The sequence below is a fragment of the Condylura cristata genome, unplaced genomic scaffold (assembly GCF_000260355.1).
Source record: "Condylura cristata isolate star-nosed mole 26May11 unplaced genomic scaffold, ConCri1.0 scaffold00034, whole genome shotgun sequence".
NCBI lineage: Eukaryota > Metazoa > Chordata > Mammalia > Eulipotyphla > Talpidae > Condylura > Condylura cristata.
Genome location: NW_004567135.1, coordinates 9,675,437 through 9,694,624, shown reverse-complemented (window position 1 = coordinate 9,694,624; position 19,188 = coordinate 9,675,437). Strand labels below are relative to the sequence as shown.

The 19,188-nt window shown below is 37.8% G+C and overlaps 1 protein-coding gene across 2 annotated transcripts in view; it reads left to right on the top strand.

Moving 5' to 3' along the window:
• The window catches only part of ADIPOR2 (adiponectin receptor 2), a 45,366-nt gene that overhangs the window by 15,372 nt on the left and 10,806 nt on the right, over positions 1-19,188 (top strand). For both annotated transcript variants that reach the window (XM_012732554.1, XM_012732555.1), the window contains exons 2-3: positions 5,296-5,552; positions 16,558-16,677. In XM_012732554.1, the coding sequence (XP_012588008.1) occupies positions 5,382-5,552; positions 16,558-16,677 (291 nt within the window). In that variant the 5' untranslated portion in view covers positions 5,296-5,381. The remainder of the gene's footprint in view (positions 1-5,295; positions 5,553-16,557; positions 16,678-19,188) is intronic.

The following is a 19,188-nucleotide window of genomic DNA, read 5'->3' as shown; positions in this document are numbered from 1 at the left end:
TTTTTATTCTGCATTTTCTTGTTGAGCACTTAACATTTTTAAAAATTTTATTGTACTTTTCAGCTTTATAATTTCTATTTGGTTCTTTTTTCTGATTTCTTCCTATTGATATTCTTTATCTGATAGGGCATTGTTATACCTTACCTCACTTTAAACATGGTTCTTTGATGTGGTTATAGTGGCTGCTTAAAAGGCTTTGCTAAGTTTGACATCTGGTTGTACAACATTTTCCTGTTGCCTTTTTTTTTCTTCTTTTTTCTGGTGTATGAAAATATCTTCCAGTTTCTTTGAATGACTTCAACTTTTTTTTTTTTTTGGTTAATGGGCATTTTCAACATTTTTGTTGTTAAGGACATTTTAGATAATATATTGTAACAACTCTGGGTACAGGGACTCCCCTCCAGGGTTTGTTACTGTTATTTGTTAGTTAATTTAGCAAGTGATTAGATTACTTTAGTGAAGTTTGTTTTCTTCCCTGAGTGTTCAGCCTCTCATATTTTTCCGCAGGGAGGTGTAGTTTTAAATATGCCTGCAGTTACACTGGATGATAATGTTTTTGTTGGGTTTTCTTCCTTCTCTGGCTTCCCAGCTATTCAGCTTCACTAATCACCAGCTGGTTGAGCTGTTGATTCCAGCAGTGTGTGGTGCTGTACATTGCTCTACCTACTGATCCAATAAAATTATGGTTCCTTTGAAAGACTAGTTTTTGAAGGTAGTATAAGTTTTCTTCAGATACCAGGAGGACTCCTACCAGCTATCTTATTTCCTTATACTGTTCCGCAAGGTTTAACTTGTGTCCCAGGTGGCTTTCACCACAACCTGCACTGTTCTTTAGAGTGCCTTTAGGCTTCAGTTTCTTCTCCTTGTGTGGGCAAATAAAGGTAGGTCTTTGGGGGAGAGATTCGATACTATCTGCTTTTCTTTACCCCAAAAAATTCCCCAAAAAATTTCTGAAACAGGACATCTAGAGATATGGGACAGGGAATAATGACAGATTTCTCTCTTAATGAGATGAGTGTTTGGTGGGGCATCAAGACTTGGGAGACCTCATATCCTTTAGCTTGCTGCTTCTGATCAAGAACCACCTCACATGAGCAAGACTGATCTGCATCTCTAATATTCTAAGTAGGCCATGCATGATAAACTGCGTAAGTGGGGTTGGAAGTAAGAAGTGAGCCCCCACTTTTAAACTGTTCTTATATGAGACTTAGCTTCAGCAATAGATAGCTGAGGCACAATGAGAAAATACTGATTTGTTCTCTCTGTAAAGAAACCTTGCATCCTAACGCTGGGAACAATAGGAACCCCATGTGTTTTGACTGCAAAGGTCTGGAGTGCAGTGTCTGTGTCTTGCGTTGCAAAGGGATCATGGAGGAAGAGGATCTTGATTCAGATAGACTCTTCCTTTTCTTACCGAATTTGTGTGTTTCTTACCGAATTTGTGTGCTTGCTCATTTATTGTTTACCTTTAGGGTTATTTCTGGAGACTTTTTATTTATTTATTTTTTAGTAGTTCTGACCAGTTTCAGTGGAGAGCTTATTGGCAGAGTTCCTCATGTTGTCATGCCAGAAGTTTGGTATTAGTTTTTTTTTTTTTTAAGCATTTTTGACTAGCTTTGTGGTGGTATCTCATTGTGGTTTTAATTTGCAGTTCCCTGATAGTTAATGGTGTTCAAGATTTTTTTCATGTAATTATTTTCCATCTACCTGTTCTCTTGGTGAAATACTATGTTCTCTGTTTTCTTATTGGAATGTTAGTTTTTCATACTGTTCAATTTTAAGTGTCTCATATACTATAGATTATAGGCATTTGTTAGATATATGATTTACAAAAATTTTCGCTCAGTCTACAACTTGTCTTTTCAAATTCTTAATAGAATATTTCATTAAAAAGTAAATTTTTTAGTGAAATCCAATTTAACCTTTTTTCTGTTTTGCTAGTACAGACCAGGTTTTTTGGGATCAAGTCTGTTTGCTTAACTCTAGATCCTGGAGATACTTATGCTTTTGCTCAAAGTTTTATGGTTTTGTATTTTACATTTTAAGTGCATTACATTTAAGATCTTGTCTGAGTTAATTTTGGATAAGGTATAAGTTTAGATCGAGGTGCCCCTCCTCCCCCCAATGTCCCTCCTCCCATTGGCCACTTGTTCTAGCATTATTTGTTGAAAAGGTTCTCTGGTGGGTTTGGTTTTGCATCTTTATAAAATAACTACCTTGTGTCTGTTTCTTGATTCTCTATGCTGTTCTAGAAATCTGTGTGTCTTTTTCTATTAAGATAGCACACTGTATACACACCAGCTGTAGCTATATAGACTTTCATGTCAGGTGTTTTCTAAGTCTTTTTAAAGATCATCTTGGTTACCCTAGGGTCCTTGCCTTCCATACAGATTTTTGTTATGTTGCCTCTTGTTCAGAACTTTGGTTTCTTTCATCAGACAGCAAGCAGGTCCTGTCTGTACTATTTATTGTAAAGTGTATACTTCAGTTTTAAAATTTCTTTGGGGCAATTACAGACAGTATTGTTTTAAAGTTCAGTTTCCACATTGATTGCTAATCTATAGAAATGTATATTAAGTGTTGACCTGTTTGTTGATTTTGGTGAACTTTTTATTAGCTCTAGGAGTTTTTTTTTAAATAGATCTTCCATAGGATTTAAGATATGTTTTAAGTGTTGCCTTTTTGCTTTTCTGTTGTGGTGTATTTATATGTTTCTAATTCTAAGGAGAGGAGAATCCTTTCTAAATATTTTAAAATAACTTTCTTTTCAATTGGTTTTCCGGAGTTGAAAATTATAAAACAATTCTAAGAGGGCATTTTTCCATTTATATTCTCATAAATGAGCAGCTCTCATAATGTAGCTCTTAGGTGAATTTTGCAGTGGTCATATTTCAAGAATACTTTGCAAGATTTATTCTTTCTACTTTAGTTTGAGAATATACATTGCTAGTTCTATAGTTTACTTGCTATGTAAACAAACTGACCTTAGGGTTCAAGTTCTTATTTTTTTCACCTAGCCTTATTTTGGGGAGTGGGAGGTAAGAAGTACATGAATTTATGAGGACCAGAAAGACCTGGGTATAAATCTCAGCTGTTGTTCTTTGTAGCTTGAAGACGTCATCATCTTTTTTTTTTTTTTTTAAAGATTTATTTATTCATACAGAACTGGGGTACAGGCCAGAGATGCAGAGAGTGAGAGGATTCACCAGAAACAGAGTGGGGAGCAGAACAGGCAGATCGATGAAGTACACTGCTGAGGGAAGCAGCGGGCGGGTCAGGAGAGGTCTGCCTGGCCATGTGGATCTCCTCCGGGGCAGGCGGGGATCGAACTCATGATAAAGTGGCTTAAGCTTCTTAGTGCAGTGCTTTAACCTGCTGCGCCACCAAGGAGGGCCCGTCATCATCTTTGTAGCCTCATGACGTAGTCTCTGAGCCCTAGCTTCCACGTCTTGTAAATTGGGGTGGGTATAAAATACCTCAGAGGACTACATGTAAGGATTTTGTGAGCTACCATGTAATTATCTGGTACAGATTTTAACTTTGTTGATCTTAAATAAACGAAGGTTTATTTCTCTTTACTAAACAAAATGAATTAATAGATATGAAGTAGCTTTTTGCAAATTGTAAACAAATAAATGTAAATCGTTGGCATATTTTCCTTCTTCAAAATTGGAGATAAATAGCACAGTTTATAATCTCTGTAGCTAATGTGCTTGCTTAGATTCTTCAGTTACATGCATCTGCCCGATTCTGGTCACTTTAAAGACTGTGTTCTTGCTGCATAAACTTTGAAAGCCCTTAGAAAAATCTTGCAACAAAACTGATGATTTATGAAATTAACAGTTGGGTTAATTCTTTGTCTAATTTGAATTCTTGCTAATTCTTAATCTTCTTTGCCCATACGTATATAAACACTAAATACACTTTTGTCTTTTTAAAATTGTGTCAAGACCCTTTCACTTTTCTCCACTCTTCCACACTGGGTGGGAACTTTGAATCTCATGGGGTATGTATGAGGAGAATATGTACTGTAGTGTTTCCTGTTTTAGTATTTCTGTTTGGATTGGCTGTGATAATTACCTTAGTTGAATATGTAACTAAATATCTAAAATAAACTTGTGTACTGTGAGTTGAGGGAGAGTACCAAGGACTTGAAATAATTGACCTCCTAGGGAACTTGCTGAAGACCAGTTTAAAGAATTATTGATGTCTTCTGAAAGTGTTTTTTTTTTTTAACCACTCACGAGCTTTTAAGTATCATTTATCAAATACTTATTAAACATTTATGTGCATAGCACTTTCTGGGAACTTACAAAGATAAAAATGAGCATTCTCTGGCCTTGAGTATTCTTGCCTTCCATGTCAACGTAGTTAAGAGTTCAAAAAACTCAAAAATACTGAAATGTCAGACATTAAGCAATTTAAACACCCACTATCACCAGTAATAATATGCTGTACAAATCAGGACAACCTCTTTATTTCATAGGAATGACATTGAATTTCTTCATCTGTGAAGTACATAAGGGTCATTGTAATGCTTAATTAAGATTGGATCTGTAAAACACAGCCATAATGCATAAAATTCATAGATGGTCTTTCTGTAATTATGTGTATTTTTCATTGGAAAGATAATAGATGGTGTGTTAAAAAAATTCAAGCAGAAGGCCCTCCCTGGTGGCGCAGCAGGTTAAAGCACAGCACTAAGAAGCTAAAGCCACTTCCGCATGAGTTCGATTCCCGCCTGCCCCGGAGGTGACCACATGGCGCGGCAGACCTCTCCTGACCCACCTGCTGCTCCCCTCAGCAGTGTACTTCGTTGATCTGACCGTTTTGCTCCCCACTCTGTCTCTGGTGAATCCTTTCACCCTCCACATCTCTGGCCTGTACCCCAGTTCTGTACGAATAAATAAATAAATCTTAAAAAAAAAATTCAAGCAGAACAAAATGAATACTTAATTTAAGTAATCTCATTCCAGATCCTAGGCTCTTCCCTATATACCATTTAATTGGGAGCACAGTTTTGAATGCTTTCTAGTAATTTTTACACTTACTTATATATCTTACATTTTTGTAACACCAGGGAGTCAGCCATATTATGCATGTCGCATGTCTTATATCCTGCTTTTTTAATTTAAAGAGATTTTGGGCAGTCTTTCCTATAAGCAAGCATAGGTTTTTACCCATTATTAATTTTTAGTGATTGCTGAGTGTTCTGTAGTTTGAGTGTATGATATAACCTATGTCTTCCTTCAGCATTTATTTAACATGTTATTTTCTAAACTTTCCTGTTCTTAGGGTCAACTCACTATCCTGCAAGTCATCCTCCCAAGAAGAAGGGACAGAAAAGAAAGACCTCTTTGTAAGAAAGGTTTGGGTGTCCCATGAACGAGACAGCAGAAAACCGATTGGGGTGCAGCAGGACTCCAGAGCCAGATATAAGGCTCAGAAAAAGGCACCAACTTGATGATACAAGGAAAGGGGATAATGACAACCACCAAGGAGATCTGGAGCCTGTTTTAGAAGCACCTGTTCTTTCTTCTCATCATAAAAAAGTAAGTGAGAGCATGGTAAATAAAACAAAAACTTAGGGGAAGATAGAGGAAGAGGAACATTAAAAATAAATGTATGGGAAAAGAGGATGGGGTACCTTAATGTTGTAAAGTTTTTGTTCAGGATCATTTGAAGTGTCTTATTCTTAAATTAGCTCGATGTTAATAGATTTCATAGTTATATTAATCTGCTTTATCTTGTTGAGAAAAGAAATTAGGTTTTGTAGTTACATATAACCTTTTAATTTATCATGCTTTAGTTTTAACAGTATTATGTTTCTGGAGAAATTCTAATTGCATGCTGGGACATACTTCTAGATATGGAGATACTGTGGGTTATCATCAGTGTCTATCTTGGAAACAGGTAGAATTCTGAGAATAGAAGATTTTAATCTTTTCTTTCATTTACCAGAGAAAAGGGCATCTTTTAAATTACTCTAACACCTATACTTAAAGAGGAAATGTGAACAGTATCAGAAAACCATTGTTGCAGACATTTTGCTATGTACTTTGGAATCTTGGAATTGTGTATCAGGTGTTTAATGTTGTAATTCTAGTACAGTTTTTCTCAAACTGTAGGCTGTACTTATTAGAGGATCGTAATATTAATTCTGATATAAGCAGTATTAAAAATTAAGCAGCAAAATGGAATTAAACTATTAAGGTGCATGTATATAGTAATGCACGTTAAACTATGCATACTCTGTGGTGGAATGTTAAAGTTACCTATGTGTGTACAGACATATTTCTTACTGTTAGCCGTGGTAAAAAAACATCTTGAAAGCCTCTTTGGAACTGTATCATTATCACCCTAAGAGATATGCTTATTGTGTTGGTTTGAATTCCACAGGATGATTTGTGCTTTCAAGACTTTTATCAAAATTTCACCTATTTTCACCTTTATAGTAAAATAGATTATTGTGGCAAGAAATGTGGGTTATTTCATCTTTTATTTTTGGCAACACTTTTTAAACCAAACTTACACTCTTGTCTAAGTTGTGTTACAGTGAAAAGTAATTGACACATGTATGCCGGATGTGCCCCCACCCCCACCCCCACCACGGGACAGATTAATAGTTCAGAGGATTTAAAACAAAACAAAACAAACTGTTTGCTTACAATAAGTATAATATACATTGGCTTTTAAAGCAGCATTATTGTTTAAAAAACATCTTAACAGACCCTGGGCAAGAACTTCCACACAGTGGTGTGTGCTGGCAGCTAAGACTTCCTTGTTTCTTCTGGGCAAGCTGAGTTTCCCTGTTTTCATATATATATATATTTGTGTGTGTGTGTGTGTGTGTGCGTGTGTAGAAGAATTGGGGTATAAGCTAGAGTTGTGGGGTAGAAGGGTGAGGGCTGTGTAAGGATTCATCAGAGACAGTGGAGAGCAGAACAGGCAGACCTACTGAAATACACTGCTGAGGGCAGTGCTGTGGGCAAGACAAGAGAGGTCTGCTGTACCATGTGTGTTAGCTACCTGGCTGAGGATTGAACTCAGGCTATAAAGGTGATAGATCTGAGACTTAACCCTCGGCTATCAGGGAGGCCCTGTTACATAGTTTTAAAGTCAGGAAGTGTGATGCTTCCAGCTTTGTTCTCCTTCTTTGAGGCTGTTTTGACTGTTAGGGTCCTTGTGGTTCATATGAATTTTAGGATTATTTTTTCTATGGCTGGAAATATAATAAACAGAAATAGAAGAGGACTTACTAGTTTATTGAATACTAGGTCTGAAGGCCTATCATCTAACCTTGTAATAGGTACGTTATTTAATATTCTTGGATTTGTTTCTGTCACATGTAATATGAGCACAGTATTAGATGATCTATGTGTTTGTTTCCTTTTATTGCTGGATTCTGTGTTTTTATCAATTTTATCATACTAAATGTTTTAAGGGACTTTCAGAAGTTCTACATACTGACCTATTCTGAAAAATAATCAAAGAACTGATGGTAATGAAGAAAGTTATGCCTTAAGCAGTTTTTAGAAATGCTGTAGTTGAATGTTTATTAAAGGCTGATTGAAAGGGGGTAAAGAGCAACAGAGGGACTGCCAGCAGCAGGAGTAGTGTGTGTGAAGGGCCTTGAGTCTGAAAAGAAGTTGGCATATTGAGAAATTTGGTGTGTGCATTGGGGGAGGGATATGATAAGAGATGAGGTAAGAAAGGACTCTTGTACACAGTGTTGTAGAGGAAAGGTGCATTTGTAGGCCAGTGGGAAGGTGAAATGGGGGAGTGATGTTTCATTCCAAAAAGATCTTTTTCTGACTCTTACAGTAGGTTATGGGGACAGTTGGGACAAGGGAAGGAAACCTTGGGATGAATTATAAGCTGCTATTGAAATTTATTTTTATTTATTGATTGATTTTTATTGATTGGTTGGTTGATTGGGTACAGGCCAGAGGTGCGGGGTCCAGGAGAGGATTCACCAGAGACAGAGTGGGGAGCAGAGGCAGGCTGACTGAAACACACTGCTGAATGGGGTGGCGGTGGGTCAGGAGAGATCTGCCATGCCATGTGGGTCAGCTCCCTGGTTGGGATTGAATTAGTGCTGCAGTGGCTGTGAATAGCTTCATAGTGCTGTACTTTAACCCCTTGAGCCACAAGGCAGGCCCGGAGAATTTTTGTTTTTAATAGCTTATTCTGGGTTGGTGGTGGTAGAGGAGTTGGTTAGAAGTGCATAAATTTGAGCTGTGCATTGGAATGAAATTGACAGAACATGCTAGTGGATTGGGAGTGAGTGAGTGGGTGATGGAGAAGAAATTACAAGAATGACTTTGAGATATGATGTGAGAAATTGGATTCATGGGGATATTCTGAGATTAGAAAAACTAGAGGATGAGTTTGGAGGTGAAGCAGGTCGAGGTGGAAGGTTCAAGAGATTGCTTTTGACCATGGAAGTATTACATTTTTTGACACTATTAGTGGATATGTAGAGGAAATATAGTTGGGTATGAGTATGGAATTCTAAAAAGAGGTTTGTGCTAGCAGTAAACATTTAGAACCCACCAGAAATATAGATGATATTTAGGACTATTGAAATGGCTCAGCTACTTAAGGGAAGAGTGAAGAAAGGAAGAAGGGTCTAGAACCCCAGCATTCATAGTACATTTCAAGTAGAGGAAGCAAAGGAAAGAAAATTAAGAAAGAGCGGTCAGTGGGACAGGAGGAAAAACAAGGACAGTGCAGCAATACACAAAGGCCAAGAATTGGGAGGATTGTGTCTAGGTGAGAGATGATGTTGGCTAGAAACAGGGAGATAGTAGCTGCAGAAATAAAGAGAAGTAGATGGATTCTGGATATATGTCCTTAGACCTGCAGGACTAGTGATGGATTAGAGATGAATAGTAGTGAGGAAAAGAATCAAGGATGAATCCTGGATGTTTAACTGAGATTAATCAAAACAAATGACTTTTTTTTTTAAAGATTTATTTATTTATGCATATAGAAGTCACAGGCCAGAGATGCAGAGGGTGAGAGGATTCACCAGAGACAGAGGGGAGCAGAACAGGCAAATCAACGAAGTACACTGCTGAGGGGAGCAGCAGGCAGGTTAGGAGAGGTCTGCTGCGCCATGTGGATCTCCTCCGGGGCAGTCAGGAATCGAACTCATGCGGAAGTGGCTTAAGCTTCTTAGTGCTGTGCTTTAACTCGCTGCACCACCAGGGAGGGCCCAGATCACGTTTTTAAACAAGGGGGATGAAGAGGGAAATCAGGAGTTCTGTTTTAGAATGTGAGATTTGAGAATCTTACTAGTCAGCTTGGAAAAGATACTGAGTAGACATTAACTATATCACTATGTGACTTTAATGTACCAGTTTTTAACTACATTTAAAATTGATGTACTTTATCAAGGCAAATTTAAAAGCTTGAAAGAATTTCAGGGTAGCCAGTTTGAAGTATGGCAGTAATCTCTTTATGTTACCACATTTTAGCTTGAGTCAGTAAAACATGGTTCTGAAGTTCAGAATTTGCCTATCAAAGTCCCTTCTATGTGACATCACATTATCTGTCTCTTGATATATACTGTGTATTTTTGTTACTATCTTCACTACATAGAGTGGTTTCTTCTAAATGTGACAATTTGTGTTTTTTGTTTCACTAACAAATAATCAAGTGAATGGATGTGTTTCATTCTTGTGAATGAACTCATTATATCCCCTTGAAAAGAATTTGTATTTCATCTTTGGTTAACTCTGAAAGCTAGCAGCCTGCACAGATTAACCATTTCTTTTTTTTTCTGTCAGTTTTAATAGATTTTCTATGAGGAAGTGAGAGGACCTGGTCCATAGACGTGGTGGTGTGTTAGTGCTGAAACGCTTCTCCAGAATCATATTGTCACCCTCCTCAATTTACTAGTGCGGAATTGGGTGTTGTTGTAGGGAGAAATGAAAACCTGTTCTTCACGTGTTGTTTTCTTTGGAGTAGAAGTCCTTTGCTGAAAAAGGAAAGATAGTTTATGAAGAGACCAGCATGTATGTATACGCTATGCAGGTTGGGAGGAGGTGGTGGTTTCAGTAGAAAACTGCCTGGATCACATAGGTAGCAGAAACTTTGGTCCTCCCTTGGGCATACCCTCCATTGATATTGCAACTCTTGTTCATTGTTTAATCTATATTCTGAACTGTCCCTTGCTGCTAATTGCAGGGATAATGTAGAATAATCTAGAGAGCAAGAAAAGAAGGGGGATAGAGTTACAGAAGAGTATGCAGCTTTGAGACTGAAGTTAAAAGACAAAGCTTTAATATCTTAAAGAGACTTGAAGTGTTCCATATGCTGATTTTAGGGGGGAGTGGAGGAGTCATTTCTGCTCATTTCCAGTTTTAAAGTTGAAGTTTCTGAACTGTTAGCAAATATAGTGTTTTAAAATTTAGGTCACTTTTGCAGACATTATTTTACTCTCAAGAACTACTGTAAGGTAAGAGGAGATATCCCTTTTTGAGAGAGGTAAGATTTAGAGAGCTTAGAGTAATTTGCCCAAGGTCACAAGGCTCAGTGAGTACATGCGCTGTCTTCTGACTGTGCTCCCATGAACAGAGCTGCCTTTGTGAGGAGTGGCACTATATTGACTTCATGTTTCTGAGTTCCAAACTCTGCTCCTGAGTATTTAGATTGAGTCCAGAGGATTAGATTCAGCTATTTGTACTTTTTGGGGAGTGGGGGGTGGGGAGAGGGTGTCAGAATTGTTGCACACCTCATTTTTTGTTAGCTAGTCTAATTTTGCTTCTCATATACTGTTTAATACTTTAATGGACCGTCTGTTCATTTTCAAAGTAAATAAACCTAAGCGTCATGGCATGGTGTAAATGACAATTCCACAACCTGTAGGGCTCTGCTTGATCTCACTGCCTGCTTGTCTTTTTTTTTTTTTTTTAAAGATTTATTTATTTATTCACACAGGAACTGGGGTACTGTCTGTAGAGTTGCAGGGATTCACCAGAGACAGTGGGGAGCGGAACAGGCAGATATATTAAAACATACTGCTGAGGGGGGCAGCAGGTGGGTCAGGAGAGGTATGCTGCACCATGTGGGTCAGCTCCCTGGCCAGGGATTGAACTTGTGCTGCATTGGCTGTGGATAGCTTCATGTGCTGGGCTTTAACCCGTTGCACCCCCAGGGAGGGCTGGGCTCACTGCCTGCCTATCTTTCTGATTTCATTTCAGGACATTCTTTTCCTTTTTTTAGTGAGTCTCAACACTGGCCTTACTTCACATCCTTAAATGGATGTGCTGCTTCTGTCTGGAATGTTCTTAAGTCTACACCTCTGGCTAACTGCTGCTCAATTTTCGGTATTCAAACTATGTATCATATTAATGTATTTGAGAAGCTTCTCCTACACCCTACTTCTTTCTCCACTTGACATTGTTATCTTTAATTACATTTTTTCTTTCCATCACAGTTCTTAACAAACTTAAATTATATATTTGTATGACTAGATGTTTAATAATTAGTTTTGTTTGTAGACTGTATTTCATGGTAGAATGAATTTTGCCTTTTGTTCATCACATTCTCAGATTCCAGCTGATTTCTGATTTATGGTTGGCACATAACATACTTGTTGAATGAATTTGTCAGTAACTAGTTTATTGTTCTACATCTAAATTATCTTAAGTATTTTCATTAAAGAGATGTATGGGGAGAGAACATTGGGGTATACAATTTTGATGTGCAGGGAAACTTTAGCATGATAAACTTATGATAGATATTGTGCATTCTTAACTACTTTTCAGAAAAAGTTACAGTTCTAATTTTTGAGATCTTATAATGTGCAAAGTTATTTTCGAAGTCCTTTTGCATATACCACTTCATTCATTTCCTAAAGTGGTTTTATGGAATACGGTCATTACTAGCACAGTAAGTTCTCATTCATTGTGGTGATAGGCTCTTGAAAACTTTGATTTCAAGCAAAACCGAGAAAGCAATTCATTATTTCCTGGGATTGTTCTTTCTCATCAGAATTAGAGTAAAACAATGTTAAATGAAACAACTATTTGAAGGCCTGCTGTGATTAGAAAGTTTAAGATGCAACACACCACAGGAAGTATACATTTGTGTCAAAAGTAAACACTTAAATTTCAAGGTAGAAAGGCATACAGTCTGTCCAGAGTTAATCACATCCCTGTTTTTATATTTCTTTGTTGTTCTTACTAAGCTTCATAATCTTCTTTTTAAAAATTGACTTAGTTATTATTGTGTTCACTCACCTGAACTTATTTCTCCCTAGCACCTAAAATGATTAATTGTATTTGCAATATTGTATTTGCTCAATATCTTTGAGAAATGAATGCATGAACTTACAGCTTACAGCCCTACTTCCAGTCAACTGTGTGACTTTGGCTAGTATTCTTTTTTTTTTTTTTTTTAAGATTTATTTATTTATTCGTACAGAACTGGGGTACAGGCCAGAGATGTGGAGGGTGAGAGGATTCACCAGAGACAGAGTGGGGCACAGAACAGGCAGATGGATGAAGCACACTGCTGAGGGGAGCAGCGGGCGGGTCAGGAGAGGTCTGCTGCGCCATGTGGACACCTCCAGGGCACGTGGGGATCAAACTCATGCAGAAGTGACTTAAGCTTCTTAGTGCTGTGCTTTAACCTGCTGCGCCACCAGGGAGGGCCAGGCTAGTATTCTTAATGTTTTTGGATCTCCCTTTCCTCATTTTGAAATGGAATTGTTGAACTAAGTGATGTCTGATGTTATTTGAACCTCCAAGTTTTTGTAGTCGCCCCACTGTCAGTTTTAACTTTCTTTCTTGTTAAGAGAATATAAAGAATAAATGAGGGTTATTTTCATTGATTAAGCTAATTTGGTATCTTTTTTTCATTCTTATTTAATGGCTTTTTATCACTTTTGTTATGTTTGGTTTTATTTAGCAAAGCCATTTCTGTGTATCAGAGACTTTCAGAGAAGCAGTTTGGTAAAAGGCTGGGAGGGCAGAGGGATTGGATTTGATTCTTGGATTATTTTCCAGCCTTTCTGAGTGGGAGGATCCTTAAAAGAAACAGCAGTAAAGACCTCATTGAAGCATGACATACATACACAAATGCATATGTGCTAAGAGGATAGTTTGATAAAGTTTTATGAAACTGTACATAGCTGTACAACCAACGGCCTGGAAGCCCCCTTAGTAACCCCTTGCAGTCAGTGCCCCTCCCCCAGAATTAATGTTATGCTGATTTCTGAAGTCATAGATGAGCTCTACCTGTTCTCCTACCTTGTATCATTAGGACCTTTGAATATGTACTCTGATATTGACTTTTACCTAGGATCATGTTTACAAGATTAATTTCTGTTCACTAAGTGTAGTTATAGATTGTTCATTTTCTTTGCACTGTAGTTATTTTTGAATGACTATACCACATTATTTCAATCCCCACCAAGGGAGCTGACCCACATGACACAGCAGACCTCTCTCCTGATTTCCCATTGCTCCGCTCAGCAGTGTGTTTCAGTCAGTTGTTCTGTTCCCCACTCTGTCTCTGGTGAATTCTCTCACACCCTCCTCCTTATATGCATAAATAAATAAATCTTTTGAAAACATCTATAGGATGAATAACTGTGTGCATGGATTACTAAACTAAGTTATTTGGTGTTCTTTCCACTCTGACACTTTAGGAATCAAGCATGAATAAAAAAGTTTGTACTGCTTAATAGGAAATATGAAATAAGAAGGAAAATCTAGGGAAGGAGCAGGTTAAATCAGTTTAATTTGAAACAGTAAGGTCCAACAAAGAGGTCAGTACTAAGATGACAGACTTGTAAAAAGCCTGCTGATGTCAAGGGTAGGGAGACAGGTGAGTAAGTTCAGGGTGCATTTACCAGGGCTTGCTGCAGTTAACATCGGCTGAGCACTGGTACAAAGGAAGACCAGCTAAGGCAGTGCTCTACTGTGCACTTAACTGCATGTTAGACTTAAGTGCTTTTACAAATTAAATAGTCAGATCCTCATAATAGCCTCCATCAGATAAATACTACTGTGGCCATATTATCACTGGGAATGCCGATCAAGCATGGTGAATGAAGAAGTGGAAGCTACAGAATATTACACTGTTCTAAGTAGCACCTTCATTCCCAGCCAGACACTATCTTACATATAGATAACGTTGGCTGCTTTTTAAATACATGTAGGTGCTATAATGATTTACAAAATACAGATTCACTAAAATGAACTAAATTCATAGTCAAACTAAGATTAAAAATAAGGCAGTCACATAGAGGGTTTGTTAAATGTTTCTGACATAAAAAGAAAGGGTCATTTCCTAATCCAGTAATTCTACTCCTAGATATACAGTTAATAGAAATGCAATTATTGATATGTATCCATGTATTTATTAGAAGACAAATATGAAAATATTCATAGCCATACTATTTATAATAGTCCCAAATTAGAAACAACCCAGACAGACTTCAAAAATACTCATGCTGCAGTGGCTAGGGATAGCCTCATAGTGCTGAGATTTAAATCCCTTGTGCCACCTGGGAGGCCCTGTAAATATTTTTTGTTTGTTTACTGTATGTTAGAACTCTGGGAATAGAAAGTAAGACACTTATTGCTTTTAAGCATCTTACAATCTAATTGGACAGGTAAGTAAATCAGCACGTTTGTTGGTAAGTGCCAAATGATTATATACACAGGACAGCATGGGAACAATTCTTTTATTTACTTTGAAGATTTATAGGTAGAGGTGCAGGGGGTTGGTGAGAAGATTCACCAGAGACAGAGTGGGGAGCAGAACAGGCAGACTGAGATGTACACTGCTGAGGGGAGCAGCGGACGGGTCAGGAGAGTCTGCCACTCCATGTGGGTTAGCGCCCTGGCTGAGAATCAAACTGGTGGTGCAGTTGCTGCGGAGAGCTTCATAGTGCTGTGATTTAACCCTTTGTACCACCATTATGGGAGCCCAGAATGGAAGCAATTCTATCTGCAGGTGGGGATATTGGGTGGTAAAACTCGAATTTCAGGGTCAGTAAAGAGAAAGGATTAAAGGACGTCAGGCAAAAGGAACAGCAGTAAGACTCAGAAGTAAGGAGTAGTGTAAGTCTTTGAGGGAATAGTAGTAGTAATAATGACTAGTCTGGTAGTGGAAGCTGAGAGGAGGAGGCAATTACTATGGGTTAGTCAGGTCATGCATTCTCTGGTGAAAACTGCTTAATAGATATGACAGTGACTTTTAGTCCTCCCAAGCGCCACAGTACATAGAAAGATATACATATCTTTGTGTTATTAAATTTTCTGGGTATGTGGGAAACAATTTAGAAACTCCCCTGGGTCAGAGGAGGGGGAGGGAGAGCAGGTGGCAATACTGAACAAAGGTTGAGAAACACTAGTCTGGTGTAGTTAGGGAAGAGTTATAGTAATTAGGATGGGCTGGACATTGAAGACTAACTAGGTTGATGGTAAGGTTTAGATTACGTAAAGAGGAATTCTTTTACTGGTAGAAACAATAATAGAAATAGTAATAGAGGCAGATTCAAGATAGATTTCTTGGAAAATATATCTATGCGTTTTAAATTTGAGTTTGAGTGTATACTGTGTCTCACATGCTAACGTGCTACATAATAACCTCTAGTTATCTTGAAAAATAAATAGGGAAATCCCAAAGTTTCTTTTTTAGACATGTTCACATTCAAGTATTGTGGTAGATTACCTATCATCTCTGTCTTTTATCTTTACTGATTAGTTTCTAATTGGAGGAATTAATAGTTTCTCCATATAACCATGTTAGTGAAAACATTTTTATGTTTCTACATGATTTTATGTGCTGTCATTATTGTGCTGTCATTATTCACTGAGTTACGGAATCACAGAATTTAGAGAATGTGGAAGACTTTAAAGATTGTTTTAAAAGTCTAAACTTTCTGAGAAAATTAATTCTCAGAAAGATTGAAAGTCCTGTATAAAGTTCCAATACTTTACTGACCTTATTTCGTTCGTTGCCCTTCTCATAGTATCATGTCGTCTCAATGAGTATGAATCTTGAGCTGGAAGCAGAAATCTTAATTCTAGTTGTTTATCCCTGCAAGTCCTCATCAGATTGTCACTTCTTCCTTCATTCCCTAGATAATTAATAATTTCCTCAAGAATATGGAAGGACAATGGGTTTTTGATGTTTTACATTTCTGTAAGATGGTTGTCAGGATTCATTTAGAAAGATTTCGCCTTAATAATTTCTTAACTTTGTATATTTATGTGGTCTGCAAATATATTTCTTTAAAACAAAACAAAACAAAAAAACTTTCAAGCCTCTGGAGGAATTTGCTACTCATGAATATGCTCCTGTAAAAGTTCAGTAACTTTCATGCATTTTTGCGGCCAGCTTGCAGTGCTGCGTCCCTTAGCTGTTGCACCACCAGGGAGGGCCACTTCTCTCAGGATACTCATAGTTCTGTAATGAACTGCCTTTACTTAACATTGTTTCTTAAGAAAATTTCATTGTATTTGAAGGACAGTTGATTGTTTTATTTGGTCCTAGTCTCTGTCCCTCATGGTTTCTGTGATTGACTTTCAGAGCCCTGAGGAACTTGACTGCAATGATGAAGCTTCACAGGAAGATGAGGGGTTTATGGGCATGTCCCCTCTCTTACAAGCCCACCATGCTATGGAAAGAATGGAAGAGTTTGTTTGTAAGGTAAGATGACAGATTTCTTTTCTTTTCTCTGTTACCTTTTTTTTGCCTTCCCACATAGAAACCCTTATGGAGAGTGGCAGTACCTCAGCCTTTGCTTTACTTTTGGGTAATCTCTGGCAAATGGTGCCGGAACAGTCTTAGGACTTAAAAACCCTGTTCAAGGCACATTTGTTTCTGTAGAGCAGCCATGATGAAATTAAAACAACAGCAATACCTAGAACATCCAGTGGGATATAAGTCTTTCCTGATACCGGTTAACAGATAGATGACTTGTAGATTGTTTGAACAGGACAAGGTGGAACAGAATTGGAAATTGATACCTGGAGATAGGAAGTATCTCCAAGTCTTTTAAATCTGTTCTGTCATCGCTGTCAAATGTGCTCTCTGGGAATTCTGTGGTAATCAAACTACTCTATAGATAGAAATCTCCCAGTGTTCATACCCATATAGTATGTTTCAGTTTATCTGGCATATTTTTTCTGTCTCTAAGTAGTTTTTCTTCCAACTCATTGTTTGATTCATTAGGACCTATTGTGGGAATTGTGATTTTTTTTTTTTTTTCGGAAATGGCTATCGGAATTGGAAGCTTATGGAACAGTTTGTCTCTGTATGTGTATAAAAACTAGGTAAGCATTTCTAGAGGTCTCTTGATCATTGAGAGAGAGATTTTTGTGACATACCTTTTTCATAGGTTTTATCAAACTCAGATAATTTATGGGCATAGACTTTGAAAACTAAATTTAGGTTTTTCTGCATTCACAGTGATGTGGAAATAGTTGGGAGCAGTGATTTTGAACACTATACTTTGGGCTGGAGATTGAGAAGAAAACATTATCATCTGAACATAGATGTCCCTTCTAAGATAAATGGAAGTGTGGGTGGGTGGTGGTATAAACCTTTCTGGTTCTACTTAGAGCTCAGAAAATTTTAATTAGTGTTTGAAAATGGGTGAAGAAAAAAAGAAGCAAAACAGTAGAGGCAATGAAGTGATCGAGTGGCAAAGCATTAGCAAAAGGAGACACAAAAGATAATTTGGTTTTTCAAAATGCGAGTTTTTTGTTAAATGTCTTAAAGTTGAATATTTAGTGTCTGGACCATTAGGGATTTTTAGTATTTATAGATCAGTGGGGTACTGTATGTGGCTGACTTGAAATGCCTTTTTGTTTTCCTTTTCTGAACTAATAGCAAAAAATAAATATACTTTCAATTTAACACGTCATAGAGTAGATTGGGAGTTTGTTTGCTACTAACCATGATTTACTGAAGAAAAACAAGCGGGGCACAAAAAACTACTACTATGTCCTTGTAATCCCCGAGCAGTTTGTGGGAGAGGGACGAAGAGGTGACTGGCCGAGAGTGTTCGGGGCGCCCGCCTGGCTGTCCTTGAAAAGTAGTCGTGTCAGATGACGCGGGATTCTCTTTCTTGATTTGGGAGCAAGTAAACAGAATAAAGTGTGCTGTGGCCTTGCTGATGTGCCTTCCCTTTTGGAAAACTTTCCTTACGGGAACAGGGGAAATAAAATAATTTACTCCTTGTTACACAATGTTCAGGTTTGGTCTTGGTCTTGCTTTCCCTCAGCCTTCAGTTGTTGCTGTTTCTTTTGAAGGTCATCTCTGCCTTTATTGATTTTATTTTTTCCCTTTTTAATAATCTATAGTTTATTTTTACATCATTTTGTGCCTTTTTCCATCTCAGTTGTTGTAATCCCCATGGACGTCCTGTCACCAAATCACCTGTGTGCCATCACCATCGTCCAGTGCACCCCCACCCCATTTTTGAATCCATTCCCCACTCCACCCCCAGTTGCTGCTTTTTAATCAGCATAGACAGACACATAATAGGAGTAGGGCGTATACTGTGGGTAGTTTATTTGAATTATTTTTGTGGGCAAATTCAGATATAGTAGACCATTACCAAGATGTTTGAGTTAGGTGGTATCTTTGTCAAGCTTACAAATAAATAAGTCTTTGGCTGAACTATGATTCTGTTCTTTTTATCCCTGTAGGCAAAAGAGGATACCTGTTTGTGTTGGCATTTGGCTTGGCTCCAGGTTGAGAATGAGGGTGTAGTATTTGTTGACTGTGACACTCCTTGCAATATAATTTTGGAAGTAAAGTTCTTGACTCATTTTTTTTTTTTTTTTTGACTGCTAGAATGTTTTTAGGAATGGGGGGAAGGATTACTCTTGACTTTCAGGTGTGCACATAATCAGTGAGAAACTCAGCACACCTTTGGAGTCCAGAAAGGACCGTGGCCTGTTTTGGCTGCGTGTAGACAGTAGCGCTTTGCAGCAGGTCACAGCACAGCTCTTCACACACTGTGAACTGTTCTGAGAATGGAAGCATTAATTTCTATTTTTCCCTCCTAGAAAATAAATTCTCCCAAGGTAAAACAGAGTGTAACATCTTATAGTCTCAGTGAGGTTCATCTCAACAATTATCTTTTTCCAAGTTCAAATAAAAAACTAATTTAGTATATTGGTGTGCTTCCCCCTCCTCTCCACCCCCCCC